Here is a 16292-nt window from a genome sequence, read left to right as displayed (position 1 = left end):
GACCGCGGACCGTCCCGAAGGCGACTCGAACCATAGAATAGGCGAAGCAGGGTTGACCTTGCCCTGGTCCGGCCATCACTAGCGGTAGAGTCCACTCCAGACGCTGCAATCTCAAGAAGATGACAAACCGTTATCCCGGTAATCCAAACCCGACGATGAGAAGCCAGAAGTTGAAGCACAGGTGGGTAACAAGCAGATACAAGCGGAGGTTTTAGCAGCTCGACTCCGGTCCCATCACGCTAGCAGAGCACAAAAGGTACCAGCTTCAGAACATCAAGAGAGGCAGGATACAGAGGCCTTCTTCCTTCTGAAACTTGAAGAGCGAAGGAACATGAGCTCCCATCAGCAGGCGAGAGAGGAGAAGAGACCCATGAAAGAGAGCTGAGATATCGCAAAGTAACGGCACGAAACTCCGAGCTATCCCGACATCCCCCGATAGATCTGGATCCTAACAAGACGCCATGGTAGTTGTCGAGAAAGTGTACCAGAAAGAAGTCCCCAGCGAAGAGTCTCACCATCGCCTTTTTCATCTCAGAACGAGTCACGAGACAGGGAAGTTCTTACCTTTAGCAATCGTAGGAGGAGACAGAGGAAGACAGAGGAGGCAGTGAACTGACCGGAACGGCGAAGGCAGCGACGCTTATCCATTCCGGCGACCCTCCGTGAGAGATCTGACCCAGATCCGCTCAAGTCAAACCCTAGATCTACTTCCAAGACGACACCTCCTGCTCAGATCTGACTCTCCACGACCTCGCCATCACTCCAGGGAAGCTGAGGACGCCCTCAGACGCCGGTTTGGTTCGCCGGATCCGGCCGCTATCCGACGAAAACCAGAGTAGATGAAGCAAGGAGGAAGTGGAGAAACTGAATCGTGAGAGGGGAGAGACTGGACACAGTAACGATTGGGGTGGCGACCGACGGGTAGAGACCTCCGTCGGCCACCGGAGCTGATGTCAGATACGGTTGTGGCGAGAAGAAAGCGTATGGTGGGGAGAGAAGAAAAGAGAGAATCCACTCTCTCACCTCTCTCTTACTTTTACTTCTACTTTCGAGCTTTGGGTTGTTAAGCCAGAGGAGTCCGAATACATCTTACTACACTCAGTCATGTAGTCATGTGGATATATGCTCATTGCTTACAACCGATTTAAATATCCAGAGAGAAGATCAGTTTGTGAGCTTTAATTTCTCTTAAATATTAATTTGAAACATTTCATAAGTTTAAGATACGCTAGATTAAAAAGAATCGATCGAAATTTATAATTCAAGGGACACAGCACCGGTATGAGCTAATTACTATGCTTTGTGTTGATTACGATTCCGTAAGCTACTAGTCTTGTATTATGTAAAAATTAAATGTATATATATCAAATGTAATTACACAGCACCGGTATGAGCTAATTACTATGCTTTGTGTTGATTACGATTCCGTAAGCAAAACGCCCGAAGACTAAGTAAATGATGTAAAATGCATTAATGCCTAAAGAAATTTGAAGTGGAAAAGAACTTGACATAAACAAAAATATTTCAACATGTTTACATGGTGGTGGTTTATGCTGAAACTGTTGGCTAGTTTTAGTTTTCGCAATATCTATATCTATACTATACTAAAAGAAACTAATAAAGCCTTCTAAAGCTGTCCACGTCACTTATTAAATTTAGCCAATCAGAACATTTCAATTAAAACTTTGGGCTTTTGTTTCTAATGTACCTATATTAAGTGAAAAATGCCCAACGACAGTGGGTCAAGAGAGTGTTATTAGCCCAGTTCGAATAAAAAGCAATTAGCCCAATTCAAAAAGAGCTTCCAACCCTACTATGGATCCACGCCGTCTCTTCTCCTCCCCCACTTCGTCTTCTCCGCTTGAAACCTTCTCGGCTGAGTTCTCATCGATTCACTTTCACACATTCAATTTTCGACTCCCGATGCTGTCGGGTATCTCGCCGGAGATCAAGTTCGACGACAAGTTTAAAGCTTTGAGGCTGGAGAGGAGAGTAATCGAAGTGGGTATTGGTCCTTTGATGAGATTATCCGATAAGTCGATGAATGTGAGATTCGAGTGGAAGGATTTTGGGATGTTCCCGGAGAGATTGGCGTGGGAGATGGTGAGGGAGACGATGTCGTGCATGTTCCCGAGGATGACGAATAGCCCCGAGGTGGAGACAGGGACGGAGGAGACAGTGATGTCGGTGAGGTTGACGAGGCGAGCGAGGGAGAGTCCCGAGAGGCGGGGGAAGGAGGAGACGGCGGAGAAGGAGTGGAGCGAGTCCGGGAGGTGAGGGGGAGCGGAGAGGGAAGGGCAGTTGTGGAAAGAGAGGGAGGTGAGGGAGGGGGAAAGGGCTTTGAGGGCTGTGGAGGAGATGGAGAGATCGGAGGAGCAGTTTGTGAAGGAGAGGGAGGTGACGAGGCGGAATGGGGAGCCGGTGTCGCAGGTTACGACGGTGGTGGGGGGTTTTTTGGAGGAGGAGGGGTGGTGGTGGTCGCAGGGGTTCTTGAGGGTGGGGATGTTGAGGGATTCGAAGGCTTTGAGCTGCTTTGGGTCGAGTGGGGAGGTGGAGGATGTGCGAGGGGGAGTGGGGGAGGTGCGTGGGACGGGGGAGATGGTTGGAGATGGGGTTGGGGAGAGGGAAAGGAGCGGCGTAGATAGTGGCGGAGAAGAGGAGTAACGGTAACGGAAGTAAAGGCTAAGTCTTGGTGTAGAAGACATGTAATGGAATAATACCACTCTTTGTGAAAATGGGGGTTTTTACGTAGTCTTTGTGAAAATGGAATAATACCAGTCAATGGTGCGAAAGAACTTGCTCATGATATCATGCAGAGAAGGTAAGAAGACAATCTAGACTGATAATATAGATTTTTCACGTAAAAGCAGCAGAATCTATCAATTAACCACAAGAATAATCTCATTTCCAAATATTTTAAAAAACTAAAATAAAAGAATTAACAGAAGTATTGAATAGCATAAATTAAGGCCTTATAGAACAAGTCAAACCCAAGAGAGTAAATGTTATTTTCTTCCAATAACGTAAAAAAAAAATATTCTCATATCTTAACCATTAACATCCTTCTTCAACCTTCCTCCGAGAGAATTAAATTTCCAAGGTTTCGTCATAAGAAAAAGTGGAAAGACACTATTTCTAAAAACACTACAGAAAAACCTAGCTTTCTGTTTCATATCACCAAAATCAATAGTGAAATCACCATAGGAACTATCTACCAAGCTCTAACCAAAGCACTACTCCAAAAGACTACGCAAGTATAAGAAATTCTTTTACAAGCCAAAAGAATACAAATCTTAATATGGCTCTCTATCTGACAATTGGTTTTCTTCTAAGGTCCAGATATGAAAGGAATGGAGAACCCACCTCTTACACCCCCTTTGAAAACTGCAGGTACGTAGTATTATATAGAAAAATATAATAATCTCCACCCACATGATCTTTCTTTTATATTGAGCCTGACATATGTACAGAGTAATGTCTTTTGTAATGGAATTGAAAATAATTCATATATTTTTAATAACCAAACTTAATGTCACCCTCACAAAAATTATAATACAAATGGCTTTCACCCAATTTTTTGTCTCCTCAGATATTATAAAATTTTAACTCATTCGAATTACTAAAATAGGGATCAAATGGCTGAAGAGTATAGCTGGTGAATTCTTCTTATAACAAATTGATGACAGAATTCGTAAGTAAATAATAATAATTGCATCTTCCAATTTCGAATGATAAGTCGTATTGTTCTAAAAAATTCAAAAGCCTTGCAAAACTTAAGATCAAAAGTCTTGAAGGAACATAAATTGGAAATTCCTGAAAACACAACAACCATATAATCGATGAAAATATTTTTTAAATACATAACTCATATATCGTTTTGATAACCTAATAAAATAGAAAATAAAATATATTGTAGTATAATTACATACAAACTACAAAATTAAGAATTTCACTATAGATGGGATGAAGCTGCTCTCGACAAATCTGATAAAACTAAAGAAGGTTAGTAATCAATTTTTGAAAAATCGTAGATTATTTTTTTCATTGAATTATTTGTATGCTATACCAAGAATCATATTTTAGTATTTGTTTTAACTACATATAATTGAATTAACTAAATATAAATTAACTAAACTTAAAATAAAAATAGATTTGTTTTCTGAAATTATTTTAAGAATATATATGTATATATCTAAAATCTTAGACTTAGATAGATTTTTCTATCTATCTATTTTGGTTACTTATAATAAATAAATTTGTATAAATAATTGTATAGTTATCAAAAATTAAAACTATTTTTTAAAAATTGTTGATATATAAAATACTAAAGATTTAACGATTAAGTATTTATTTAAGTATAGAATTTTTTTTTTAAGTTTTGTTATGAAGTTGTATAATTATATTAAAACAAAACAATATTTCGAAATTGATTATCATATTCGAATATATTTATTTTAGTGATGATGTATGAATTATTATCATAATTTGAAAATTTACTAAAAAAACAATATCAACATGAATTGTAATATATGAGTTATTACCTTAACCAAAATTATAAATTAACATTAAATATAATTATATATGTCATATTTAGCTATACAATGTGTCATCAATATTAATAGCCATGTCAATATTACATAATGCCAATATTCTGCTACTTAAACCCCAAATCTCCTAACTCCCGTTAAGTAGCCAAATTCATAAATATACTTATTCGACAAAACAAAAAACTTTAAAATATTTACTAATCCGACCATGCACAAGCATCCATTCCCTATTCCATCGCGATAGGATAACAATGCAACCAACTCCTCAAAAAAAAAAATCAAGCTCTTTTGCAAAAAAAATAAAATAATTTTAACACTTAAAATTTTTTGTTTCCAAACTTCTACAGGGAACACACATAAAAAGAAAAAGAAGACGTCCACTCGGATCACGCAACAAACCAAAAGGTGTGTCATGACTCCTAAGATATAGTATTTCTTTATTCAAAATCGTACCATTTTAAATTATGAATGTATTTCGTAGTCCACCAGATATGCAATCTACCAGCGTTCAAACCAAAGTTTTATGATTGTAAGTTTAAGTGAATTATAATAATATATTCTTTTTTTGTAACTGATAAAATAATATATTCTTCACGGTATCTTTTCATAACTAATTGAGTTATCAAACTTGATCGCATAGGTGGTTTTGATAAGTGTGACCTTTATGGTGTACAATTCTTTTCAACCTAAAAACATTATTGTTCCTCAATATCTTTCATTCTACTTGACTCCAACAAAATATTTTCTCATCTGTTTTTCTTCCTTTAAACTAATTTATTATCATCTATTTCCTGACATTTTAATCCATCCAACTATGTCAAAAACTTATAGAAAATGTCAACTTCCAAACAAAACATAATTGAACTTAGCAAATAAATTCTTAATAATATTAAAAAAACGTTACTTAATAATTTCTTCAACCTCCATTTTCCGCGCGTAGCGCGGACAAAGACTCTAGTAACTGTAATTATATATAGTTAGGTAAAGAAACAGTAGGTGAGAGTGAGGGCAAAGGTGATCAATGCTTTTTTAATTAATGCTTATTAAATTTTGTTAATACGTATTAATCAATGTCTTTAGGCCATATATAATTGATCTAATCCAAACCCAAAAGATTATATGTGTGCAACCTTCTTCTTTTAGAAAGTATGGCATGTTCTTTATAGTTGCATTACTATCTATAGGAACGGCAAAGTGGAACCACTAGAACTTGTTTGTATTTAACATATATTATATACCATGAGAACTGTTGAATCAGTTGATTACAAGAATGATTTCTTTCACGTTTAGGGTATTCTCTGTAACAACATAATGTAATTAATTAAAGGATTTTATACTTGTACTAAATAACATTTTTATTAACTAGGTAATGAAGTTTGAAGAAATGAGTTTGTGTGAGTTTATGTGAGTATTTAGGGCATCTCCAACCCTACTCCATTTTCAACTCCAAACATCATTATGGAGTAAAATCTTCTCCAACCCCACTCCATTTTGGAGTTGAAAATGGAGTAATGGCTAGGGTTACTCCATTTATGGAGTAATCTTACGCATTACTCCATTTTGGAGTTGGACTTTTTTTATTTATAAAATGGTCCTTTAAATCTTTAATGTTTCTATTTTTTACTTAAATAATATTTAAAATGATACAATAACATGAAAATAGTATATTCCACAAAATATTATTTAATAATTTTAAATAAATGCATAAAATAACAGAAAAAATAAATAATTAAAATAAAAATAAAATAACATAAAATAAGTAATTTAATAATCTGGAAAATCCGTTCCGGATCTGCTAAGGTCGGTGAAATATTGCCCAAACGAAGAAGTCTGAGAAAGAGCTTGTTGATCTTGTGATTCAGCATTTCGCTTTGATATTATTTGTATTTGTCAGACTTCTTTATATTGGTGAAAAACGAGGATTTCCTGGAATGTTTGGCAGTTTAGATCACTACAAGAAAACATCGGGATACTGAGGGAAAAAATCGTCGGTATGTCGTCGGAATAACGCTATTCCGAGGACATACCGACGAAAAAAGTCCTCGGAAATAACTCCTCGGAAATTCATAATTCCTCGGAATTCCGTCGGAATTTTCCGACGGAATTCCGAGGAAACAAAATTCCGAGGATACTCCGAGGACACGAAGTTCGTCGGAAGGTTCCTCGGAAAATACCGAGGGAATTCCGATGGTCCAATCCTCGGAAGTTTCGACGAAATATTCCTCGGAATGTTTATCGGAAAATACCGAGGAACAAATGTTCCTCGGACTTTTCCGAGGAACCTTCTTCCCTCGGAATTTTCCGAGGGAGTGGAGTTTCTCGGAAAATTCCGAGGAACTTTTTCCCTCAGAAAATTCTGAGGAACTTAAAGTTCGTCGGAATTTGCCGAGGGGAGAAAGTTCCTCGGAATTTTCCGAGGAACCCCTTTCCCTCGGAATTTTGAAAAAATTTATTTTTTTAAAAAATTTATTTTTTTTTAAAATTAATTTTATTTTTAAAAATTAAAATTTTTAAAATTTAAAATTAAAATTGAATAAAACATAAAATAAAATATAGTAGATAATATTCAAATTTAAATAAAACATTCAGAGTTTTTGGAAAAAAAAAAAACTACGGGTCTTGAATGTTCGGGAACGTCTCGTTCGGGTACATCCTCTTCATCATCTCCATCATCTGCTCGTTCAGCCTCTTCTAGGTCTCATAGCCCGCCTGTTGAGCTGCCATCTGAGTCTCCAACGCAGATATCCGATCATCCTTGTCCTTCAGCTGAGCCGTAAGAACTTCTGGATCAACATACGCATGTGGTGCAGAAGAAGGAGCAGCCGACCGGGAGCGACGACCCAAACCGACCAAACGTCCCTTTTTCTTTGGAACCGACTGAAATATAAATAACCAAGTTTAGATAATTTAAATTGATGATAAAATAAAAATCAAGAAATAATTAAATTGAACTTTTAAAAAAAAAAACTTACCGATTCAACGATTTCGTTGATTCGAACCCGAGACAAGTTGGTCGAGGCCGTCGAATCGTCATCATCGGTTTGAAGCTGAGACACTTCGTCATACACCTGAGTTTGGACCAGGTCGACCACGTCCCTCACAAGACCATCATCAATCTGGCCGGTCTTCTTGTTGGTATACGCCCTTTTCATAAGGGCGAGATCATCAACTGGGTGGCCTTCATTTTCTTCCGCCTTGAAAAAAAATAAATTAGACAAACATTAGAAATTTGAAAATGCAAAAAAATAAAATTCTGAAACTTAAATAATTGAAGAAAAAGCGGTTGAGCTTACCATGCGATCCGCCAGAGTGGCAATAGATTGAGCACCCAAGTTATGCTTGTAGATGCCCTTTCCTTTACGGTCGCTCCTGCGGTTGTTGGAGTTGGTGGAAGAAGTTTCTTTCGTCTCTTCTTTATCCCAATGCGCACACAACTCCTTCCAGACCGTGTCGTTCATCGACTTTGGGACCTTTTAATTTAAAAAAAAAAAGTTTAATAATTTTAAAAATAGTTTAATAAATTAAAAATTGTTAATAAATTAAAAACTACCTTGTTTACTTCCCACTTCTTCTTCCACTCGTACATCTGCTTCCCATAGTTGTCCATAACTTTATGGACAAAATGGTGATAGATAGAGAGCGTATCATCGGCATTCCAGTTGAATTCTTGCTGAAATAGTTTAAAAATAGTTTTTAAGCACAAAAATATAATAAATATAGAAATTAGTTTAATAATTACAAAAATAAGTTTTAATAATATTTAAAATGTCTAATAAATATAGAAAATAGTTTAATAATTACAAAAAATAGTTTTAATAATATAAAAAATATAATTTAAAAATTAGAATACTTACCGCAAACTGCTGAAACCACAGATGCTGCTTCTCGACAGGGAAGTGAGTGAAAGTCGGATGTCCGCTGTCGAGGGCCGAGTACATCATACGGTTGATCCATGCGCTGATCCCATTCCCGGATCGGTTGAACCTAATAAAAAAAATAAATTATTAATAAAAAAATAGTTTAAATAAAAAATAGTTTAAAAATAAAAGTTTAAATTACCATGTTTGACCATGTCCATGTGGATACTCAGTGAGATAGGGAAGATGGTCACGACCGGGCTGTCGAACCAACTCCGCAACCCTCATCACTCCCAGAGGACCGGGTGCAGCAGCGGGACCAGGAGCGGGTGCAGCAGCGGGAGCGGGAGCAGCAGGAGCGAGTAATGGAGAGGGAGATGTATGGTATGAGCTGTGGGGCGAAACGGAATCCTGAACATGGCTGGAAGAACTCCTAGACTGGCTCCCCATACCACCCCGGCTACGACGCTGGCGAGGCCGGATCTGATCATCATTAGACCTGTAAATTAAAAAAATAGTTTAAAAATTTTAAAAATAGTTTAAATAAATCCCAAAAACATAATAATTACGAAAAATAGTTTTAAAAATGTTTAAAATGTTAAATAATTACAAAAATAGTTTTCATAATATTAAAAATGTTTAATAAATATAGAAATTTATATTTTACATATAAAATACAAAAAAAATGTTTTTAAATATTATATAAATGATTTTTAATCTTAAAAAAAGTTTTATAGATTTTAAAAATGTTTAATAAATATATAAATGAATTTAAAATGTAAAAATAGATTTTATATACAAAAAACGTTTTCAATATATATATAATTTCAAATTCGATTTTTATAACCACAAAATTAATAAAAACTAAAATCTACCATTCACCCTAACAAAATCTATAAATCTACCATTCACCCTAACAAAATCTATAAATCTCATTCCAAAATCATCAAATCTACTTAAAAACCATACAAATCTAACCTAAAAGAGTGGGATAGGGTTCTTACATGATTATGGGGGAGGATTAGGGGAGATTCGCCGGAAAAACGCGAGAGAGAACGGTGGAGTCGCCGGAAATCGCGAGAGGAGAGGCTGTGCGGCGCGGGGAGAAAGAGAGAAATGGGGAAGAAGATCGGGCTCGCCCTAATATTATGAGGTGTCCGACGGAAACTATCCGTCGGAATTTCCTCGGAAATTTTTTATATTTCCGTCGGAATTTCCTCGGAATTCTTTGATTCAATTTTCCCGAAATATTTGGCGGCTTGGTTTACCCGGTTAAATGAAAATATTCCGACGAACCAGGATTCCTCGGAATACCCTCGGTAATCTCCGAGGAATTTCTGAGGAACCAGGGTTTGGGGTTTTAAAACATCGATTATTTTCGCCGTATTTCATTTCTTATACAATTATAATGCATACCATTGAGATTCTTTGTATAGATGATCATAAACCATGAAATAACACAATTTCAAAAATAATTGTAAGTATTCCCTTTACCGTTTATTAAAGTGTATAAGTGTTTCTCTTATGTTGTGTGGTTTTCGTTCATGCAATCGTAAAAGTGTTTGTTATTGGATAAAACACCAAAGTTCATAGTTCCAAACATCATAATCTGGTTATGACACTTAATGAAGGTTATATACGTGTTATTCAATCCGTAAAACGTGTTTTCGATTTAAAACCCAAGTTCCTCGGAATTTCCTCGGAATATACCGAGGAGATTCCGAGGAGATCCTTATGTTCGTCGGCATTTCCTCGGAATATACCGAGGAGATTCCAAGGAAAAAGAATCTATAATCAAATCCCCAATTCCTCGGAATTTCCTCGGAATTTTCCGAGGAAATGCCGACGAACATAAAGAGTTCCTCGGAATTCCTTCGGAAAATTCCGAGGAAATTCCGAGGAACTTTGGGTTTTCAATCGAGAAGAGCTATTCCGAGGAAATTCCGAGGAAAACCTATCTGTCCTCGGAATTTCCTCGGAATTTTCCTTTAAAAAAAAAAAAAAAAAAGGTCGACGCTAGTCTGTTTCCGAGTCGTCATCACCAGATGAATCTGAATCTGGATCTTGGTGAAACTCTCCAATCACTGGTTCATCCTCTACGTGAACGGCGGCTTCTTCTCCGAAGTCGGTTAAATCGACTACAAGGCCAACTCCACCTAAATCTTCTGCTGCACTTAAGTTGCCGGATGTGCTTGGTTGTAGTGGGTCTTCCAGCTCAGAACTTCCCTGAACTCGGCCTCTCGGGTTGAGTCTTGTAACAGTAACCCATGGATCATCTCTGTTCCTTACCCGGGGGTACTTGATATAACAAACCTGATCGGCCTGAGAAGCAAGAATGAAAGGATCATAATATTGCAGCTTCCGTCTTGAATTTACTGATGTAACACCAAATGCATCTGTTCTCACACCTCGATCTGGAGTGTTGTCGTGCCAGTCACAATAGAAAACAGTACAGCGCAATCCAACCATGCCCAAATACTTGATTTCCAAAATCTCATTTATGTGTCCGTAGTATACATCATCTCCTGATGCAGAACAAACACCAGCATCGTAAGTCGTACTCGAACGTCTCCTCTTCTGAGTTGTGAATGCATATCCTCGAGTACAAAATCTCGGATATGACTTCACAACAAAGTTTGGTCCAACGACCATCTCGCGTATCCAATCGTCAAATGTTTCACCTCTGCCAAACCATCACTCACATAAGTAAACATCCATCCACCAAATTCTCTCTGCTTCATTTCTTCTAGTTCGTCCTCTGTGGCGTATCTATATTCGAACCGCTTTTCTGCCATGAAAATCCTTTCATATTGAAGAACATCTTCGCAGTTGGTGAGTAAATATGTTTGCAAATGACTGCGCTCCTGATCAGTAAGTCGACGGTCCTTTGGTTTTCCGCTAAGTCGTCCAACGTCTGTGAAAATGTCTGGAACCTTCCAATGATATGTTGCCCGTTCGCCTCTATCATCATGCCGAGCAGGTCTTCTGTTTTTGGTCTGAACTTCTGCTGGAAAGTAGTACTCGGCAAAGTTTGAAGTTTCTTCATTGATCATCTGTGCGACTATAGACCCTTCCACCCTACTTAAATTTTTCACCATCTTCTTCAAATGGAACATATACCGCTCATACAGATACATCCATCTATACTGCACAGGACCACCAAGTTCCAATTCTCTTACCAGGTGAATAACAAGATGCTCCATAACATCAAAAAATGAGGGAGGAAATATCTTCTCAAGGTTGCACTGAATCACAGCTATGTTAGTCTTCAAATTTTCAATACCTTCAAGAGTCACTGATCTTGTGCATAAATCGCGGAAGAAACCACTTATCCCTGCAATTGCTTCATGAACATTTCGTGGTAATAGTTCCTTGAAGGCAAACGGAAGGAGGCGCTGCATCATTACATGGCAATCATGGCTTTTCAAGCCAGTAAACTTTCCTTCCTTTCTGTCGATACAGTTACGCAAATTAGATGCGTAACCGTCTGGAAATTCCACATCGTTTGAAATCCAATCAAAGAACGCATCCTTTCCCGCTGCATCAAGTCGGTATATGGGAAAAGGAGCCCTACCACTCTCATCAACATGAAGTTCTGAACGATCACATATATCGACTAAATCGAGTCTTGACTTCAAATTATCCTTTGTTTTACCTTGAACATTAAGGATCGTGTTCATGAGATTGTCAAAAAAGTTCTTCTCAATATGCATGACATCTAAATTATGCCTTAGTAGATGATCCTCCCAGTATGGCAGATCCCAAAAAATACTTTTTTTGTGCCAGTTATGTAGGTTTCCAACACCATCTACCGGAAAACGCTCATGTCCACCGACGTCTGGCGTCCTTTCTGCACCAAAATCTCTAAGTTGTGTCTTCAAATCTTTCCCACGAATTTCCGGAGGTGGACTGTCAAACACCCTCTTGTTCTTCGTAAACAAATTCCTACTTCTACGATATGGATGATCTGGTGGTAGAAATCTCCTGTGACAGTCAAACCAACACGTTTTCCTTCCGTGTTTTAGTTGGAAAGCATCAGTGTTATCTTGACAATATGGACATGATAGCCTTCCATGCGTTGTCCATCCAGATAACATACCATATGCTGGAAAATCACTTATTGTCCACATTAGTACTGCCCGCATTTGAAAGTTTTCTTTACACGAAACATCGTATGTTTCAGCACCTTGAGCCCATAGTTGTTGCAACTCATATATTAGTGGCTGAAGAAACACATCAAGTGATCTCTTAGGATGCTCTGGTCCGGGAACGAGAATCGAGAGAAACAAAAACTCTCGTCGCAAGCACAAGTTTGGGGGTAGGTTGTATGGTGTAAGAATGACTGGCCATAGAGAATACTGTCTTCCACTCTTGCCAAACGGGCTGAAACCATCAGTACATAATCCAAGGTAGACATTTCTTCTCTCATACGCAAAGTCGGGATACTTTGATTGGAAATGCTTCCACGCTTTTGCATCTGAAGGATGTCTGATCTCACCATCTGTTGAGTGCTCCGCATGCCATCTCATTGGTTGCGCTGTGCGTTCAGACAGATACAGCCTCTGCAACCTTTCCGTCAAAGGCAAATACCACATCCTTTTATATGGTACTGGAACTCTTCCACTCGTATCTTTATAACGAGGCTTCCCACAAAATTTGCATGAAACCCGCTGTTCATCCGCCCTCCAATAAATCATGCAGTTGTCTCTGCATACATCTATTACCTGATACGATAAACCAAGACCAGCTACGAGTTTCTGAACCTCGTAGTATGAGCCAGGAGCTACATTATCTTCGGGTAGAATACCTTTTACATAATCAGCAATCGCATCCACACAGTCTTCAGCCAAATTATAATCCGTCTTAATGCCCATCAATCTTGTAGCAGATGATAAAGCTGAATGACCATCTCTGCAACCTTCGTACAATGGTTGCTTTCCAGCATCCAACATATCATAAAATCTCCTAGCTTCGGCATTGGGTAAATCTTCCCCTCTAAAATGATCATTTACCATCTGCTCAGTACCTACACCGTAATCTACATCCGTTCTAATTGGATCTTCTAATCTAACCGCTGGCTGAGGTTCGCTAGTACTACCAAGTTCATAATCAGTTTCTCCATGATGATACCAAATTTTGTAACTTCGTGTAAACCCACTCAAATATAAATGAGTCCAAACATCCCATTCTTTAATAACTTTTTTATTTTTACAATTAGAGCAAGGACATCTTAACATACCTGTTTTTGCTTCCGGTTGTCGGTGAACTAACCCCATGAATTCGGTTATACCTTGTTGGTATTCTTCCGTAAGCAATCTCGTGTTCGGATCCAAATGAGGTCGATCGATCCAAGAACGAAAATAATTTGAAGAAGACATGTTTTTTATGAATCAAATTCGTGTGTAAAGAAAGTGAGAGGGAGGATGAAGATATGGTGTGAATGAAGAGGAAGAGGGGTGCTTGTATTTATAGTTGAAATCCTGCCGACGGTCCGAGGAAATTCCGACGGAATTCCGATGCAAACGGCTAGTTCGTCGGAATTTCCTCGGAATTTTTAAAATCCCCCAACGGCTCTCCAACGGCTCTCTAACGTCTATAATATTTCCTCGGAATTCATCGGTTTTTTCCGAGGAATACTAGTTTCCTCGGTATTCCGTCGGAATATTCCGACGAAATGAATTTTCCTCGGAATTCCGTCGGAATATTCCGACGGAATTCCGAGGAAACAAAATTTTGTGTTTCCTCGGAATTGCCTCGGAAATGCCTCGGTATATTCCGAGGAATTCATTTTCCGTCGGAACGTCCGTCAGAATACCGCTGTTTTCTTGTAGTGGATTGCATGCACTGGAAGTGGAAGAATTGTCCTACCGGTTGGGCGGGACAATATGCGGGTCGTAGTGGATCACCTACTATAATTCTTGAAGCTGTCGCAGATTATGATCTTTGAATATGGCATGCATATTTCGGAATGACAGGCACTAATAATGATATCAAGGTGTTGGACTCTTCTTATCTTTTTTCCAATCTTGCTCAAGGTATTGCTCCTCCTGCTCATTATTTTATTCAAGACAAAGAATATTATATGGGTTACTATTTAGCGGATGGTATTTATCCAAAATGGTCGACCATAGTACAAACTATTCAAGAGCCAAGGAGTCCTAAAAACAAATATTTTGCAACGCAACAAGAAGCATGCAGGAAAGATGTTGAACGTGCATTTGGAGTTCTACAGTCGCGCTTTGCTATTGTCAAAGGACCTGTTCGTTTTTGGAAAAAAAAATGTGTTACATGACATTATGACTACATGTATAATTTTACATAACATGATAATTGAAGATGAGCGTCTTGATGCACCAATTGAACTTGGAAGAGAAGCTCCACCTCCAGATATCGAAATTGCGGAAGATGAAAATGTCCGATTTCAAAATTTTCTTGCTCGATTTAGGAATATCAAAAATAAAGAAGCTCATTTATCAAAAATAAAGAAGCTCATTTTTCATTACGAAATGCATTAGTTGATCATTTGTGGGAAAAATATTCTAATGCTCATTGTTGAACCTATATATATGTTGTCTTTTTTAATGATTTCTTTTACTTTTTAATAATAAATATTTAATTCAAATGATTTATATTTTAATTATTATCGTAAACATAAAATAATTGGGGTTAATTGGTAAATTCTTATAAGTATAAGATTTTATTTGCAATTATTAATAAAATAAAAATGAAATTATTTAAGAAATATTTTTTTTGGAGTAGAAAATGGAGTAATACATTGGAGTAAAACCTTACTCCATTTTGGTGTTGCACCATTTTTGGAGTAACATAACGAAGAAATGGAATAGAAGATCTTTTTTTTTTGGTAAAAAATAGAAGATCTTTTTAACAAAAGATCTTCATGAAATAGAAGATGGGATCGAATGTTAATTATCAGAATAATCAAGCCTAAATCTCAGGTCTCAACATCAGCCAGTTTCTTCCCACTTTCAATTTGGACGATCCTAGGGCCGGGTAGACTAATTATTAAGCCTGTTTGATTACTTTAATCATATGTCTGAATTAATGATAGTTAATTAATGTTGTGGCTAATTACATGTCACTACGTGTCTCCTTGCGTGTTACCATGCAAAGTACAACGCAACACAAACACCCATCAAATTTTCTAGATGCCATCGCTTCTTGGAACTCCCCTCCGAATCTACTTTTATTTTATGGTTACTCTTTATTTTATTTTAGTAAGTTCTATATATACTCTTATGTCCATAATTTTCCCGAATGGGATAGGAGTCATAGGATTAGGACCACGCTGTATTATGTCTTTTTGCTGTTGTATTACGCTTGTAAATATATGTCTTTTAATTTGATTATGTCAAGAACAACAATTAACAAAAGCCATTTATATATTATATTCCTAGTTTGTCGATAGGCAGTGCCGTGCGAAGGTTTTCGGAGGCCCGAGACGAGTTCAAAAATATATTTTACATGATATATTTTTAATTATATATATATATATATAACACTCAAAAGTTTTGAACTATTACATAAACGTTTTCTAAATTTTTTTCACCAAAATTTTATAAAATAAAATTTTTAAATCATGAACAAAAAGTATGAATTTGTAATATAAATACAAAGATATAAATTTTTGATTGAAATGTTGGTAGCTGTCAAAAATGTAAATCTTAGCATTTAAATTAACTATAATAAACTATATATTGAACATATTATATTTTTTTTATCAAATTCTCATAAATATATAAAATAAATCTAACTCATAGCATATAAAAAAAAACCAATGTGATCAAATATTTATAGTTTTTTTTAGATGTAGAATCTTTATAGTTTTATTTAAAACATAGCAAAAATGATCACAAACCTAGTTACTTTA

General features: G+C 37.0%; 2 protein-coding genes across 2 annotated transcripts; both read right to left on the bottom strand.

Moving 5' to 3' along the window:
- Positions 1-1111: 1111 nt before the first annotated feature.
- Positions 1112-4284, bottom strand: LOC103842273 (receptor-like protein 51). The gene has a single exon (XM_018654470.2). The coding sequence runs from the start codon at positions 2703-2705 to the stop codon at positions 1899-1901; it is 807 nt and encodes a 268-aa protein (XP_018509986.2). The 5' UTR covers positions 2706-4284; the 3' UTR covers positions 1112-1898.
- LOC117126121 lies at positions 3208-9731 on the bottom strand. The gene is made up of 4 exons (XM_033273527.1): positions 9409-9731; positions 8607-8903; positions 8438-8531; positions 3208-3246 (listed from the first exon to the last, which is right to left on the bottom strand). Coding segments are annotated over exons 1-4 (432 nt in total). The 5' UTR covers positions 9411-9731.
- Positions 9732-16292: the final 6561 nt, after the last annotated feature.

The sequence above is a fragment of the Brassica rapa genome, chromosome A06, assembly GCF_000309985.2.
Source record: "Brassica rapa cultivar Chiifu-401-42 chromosome A06, CAAS_Brap_v3.01, whole genome shotgun sequence".
Taxonomy (NCBI): domain Eukaryota; kingdom Viridiplantae; phylum Streptophyta; class Magnoliopsida; order Brassicales; family Brassicaceae; genus Brassica; species Brassica rapa.
This window is presented reverse-complemented; position numbering and strand designations above follow the sequence as displayed.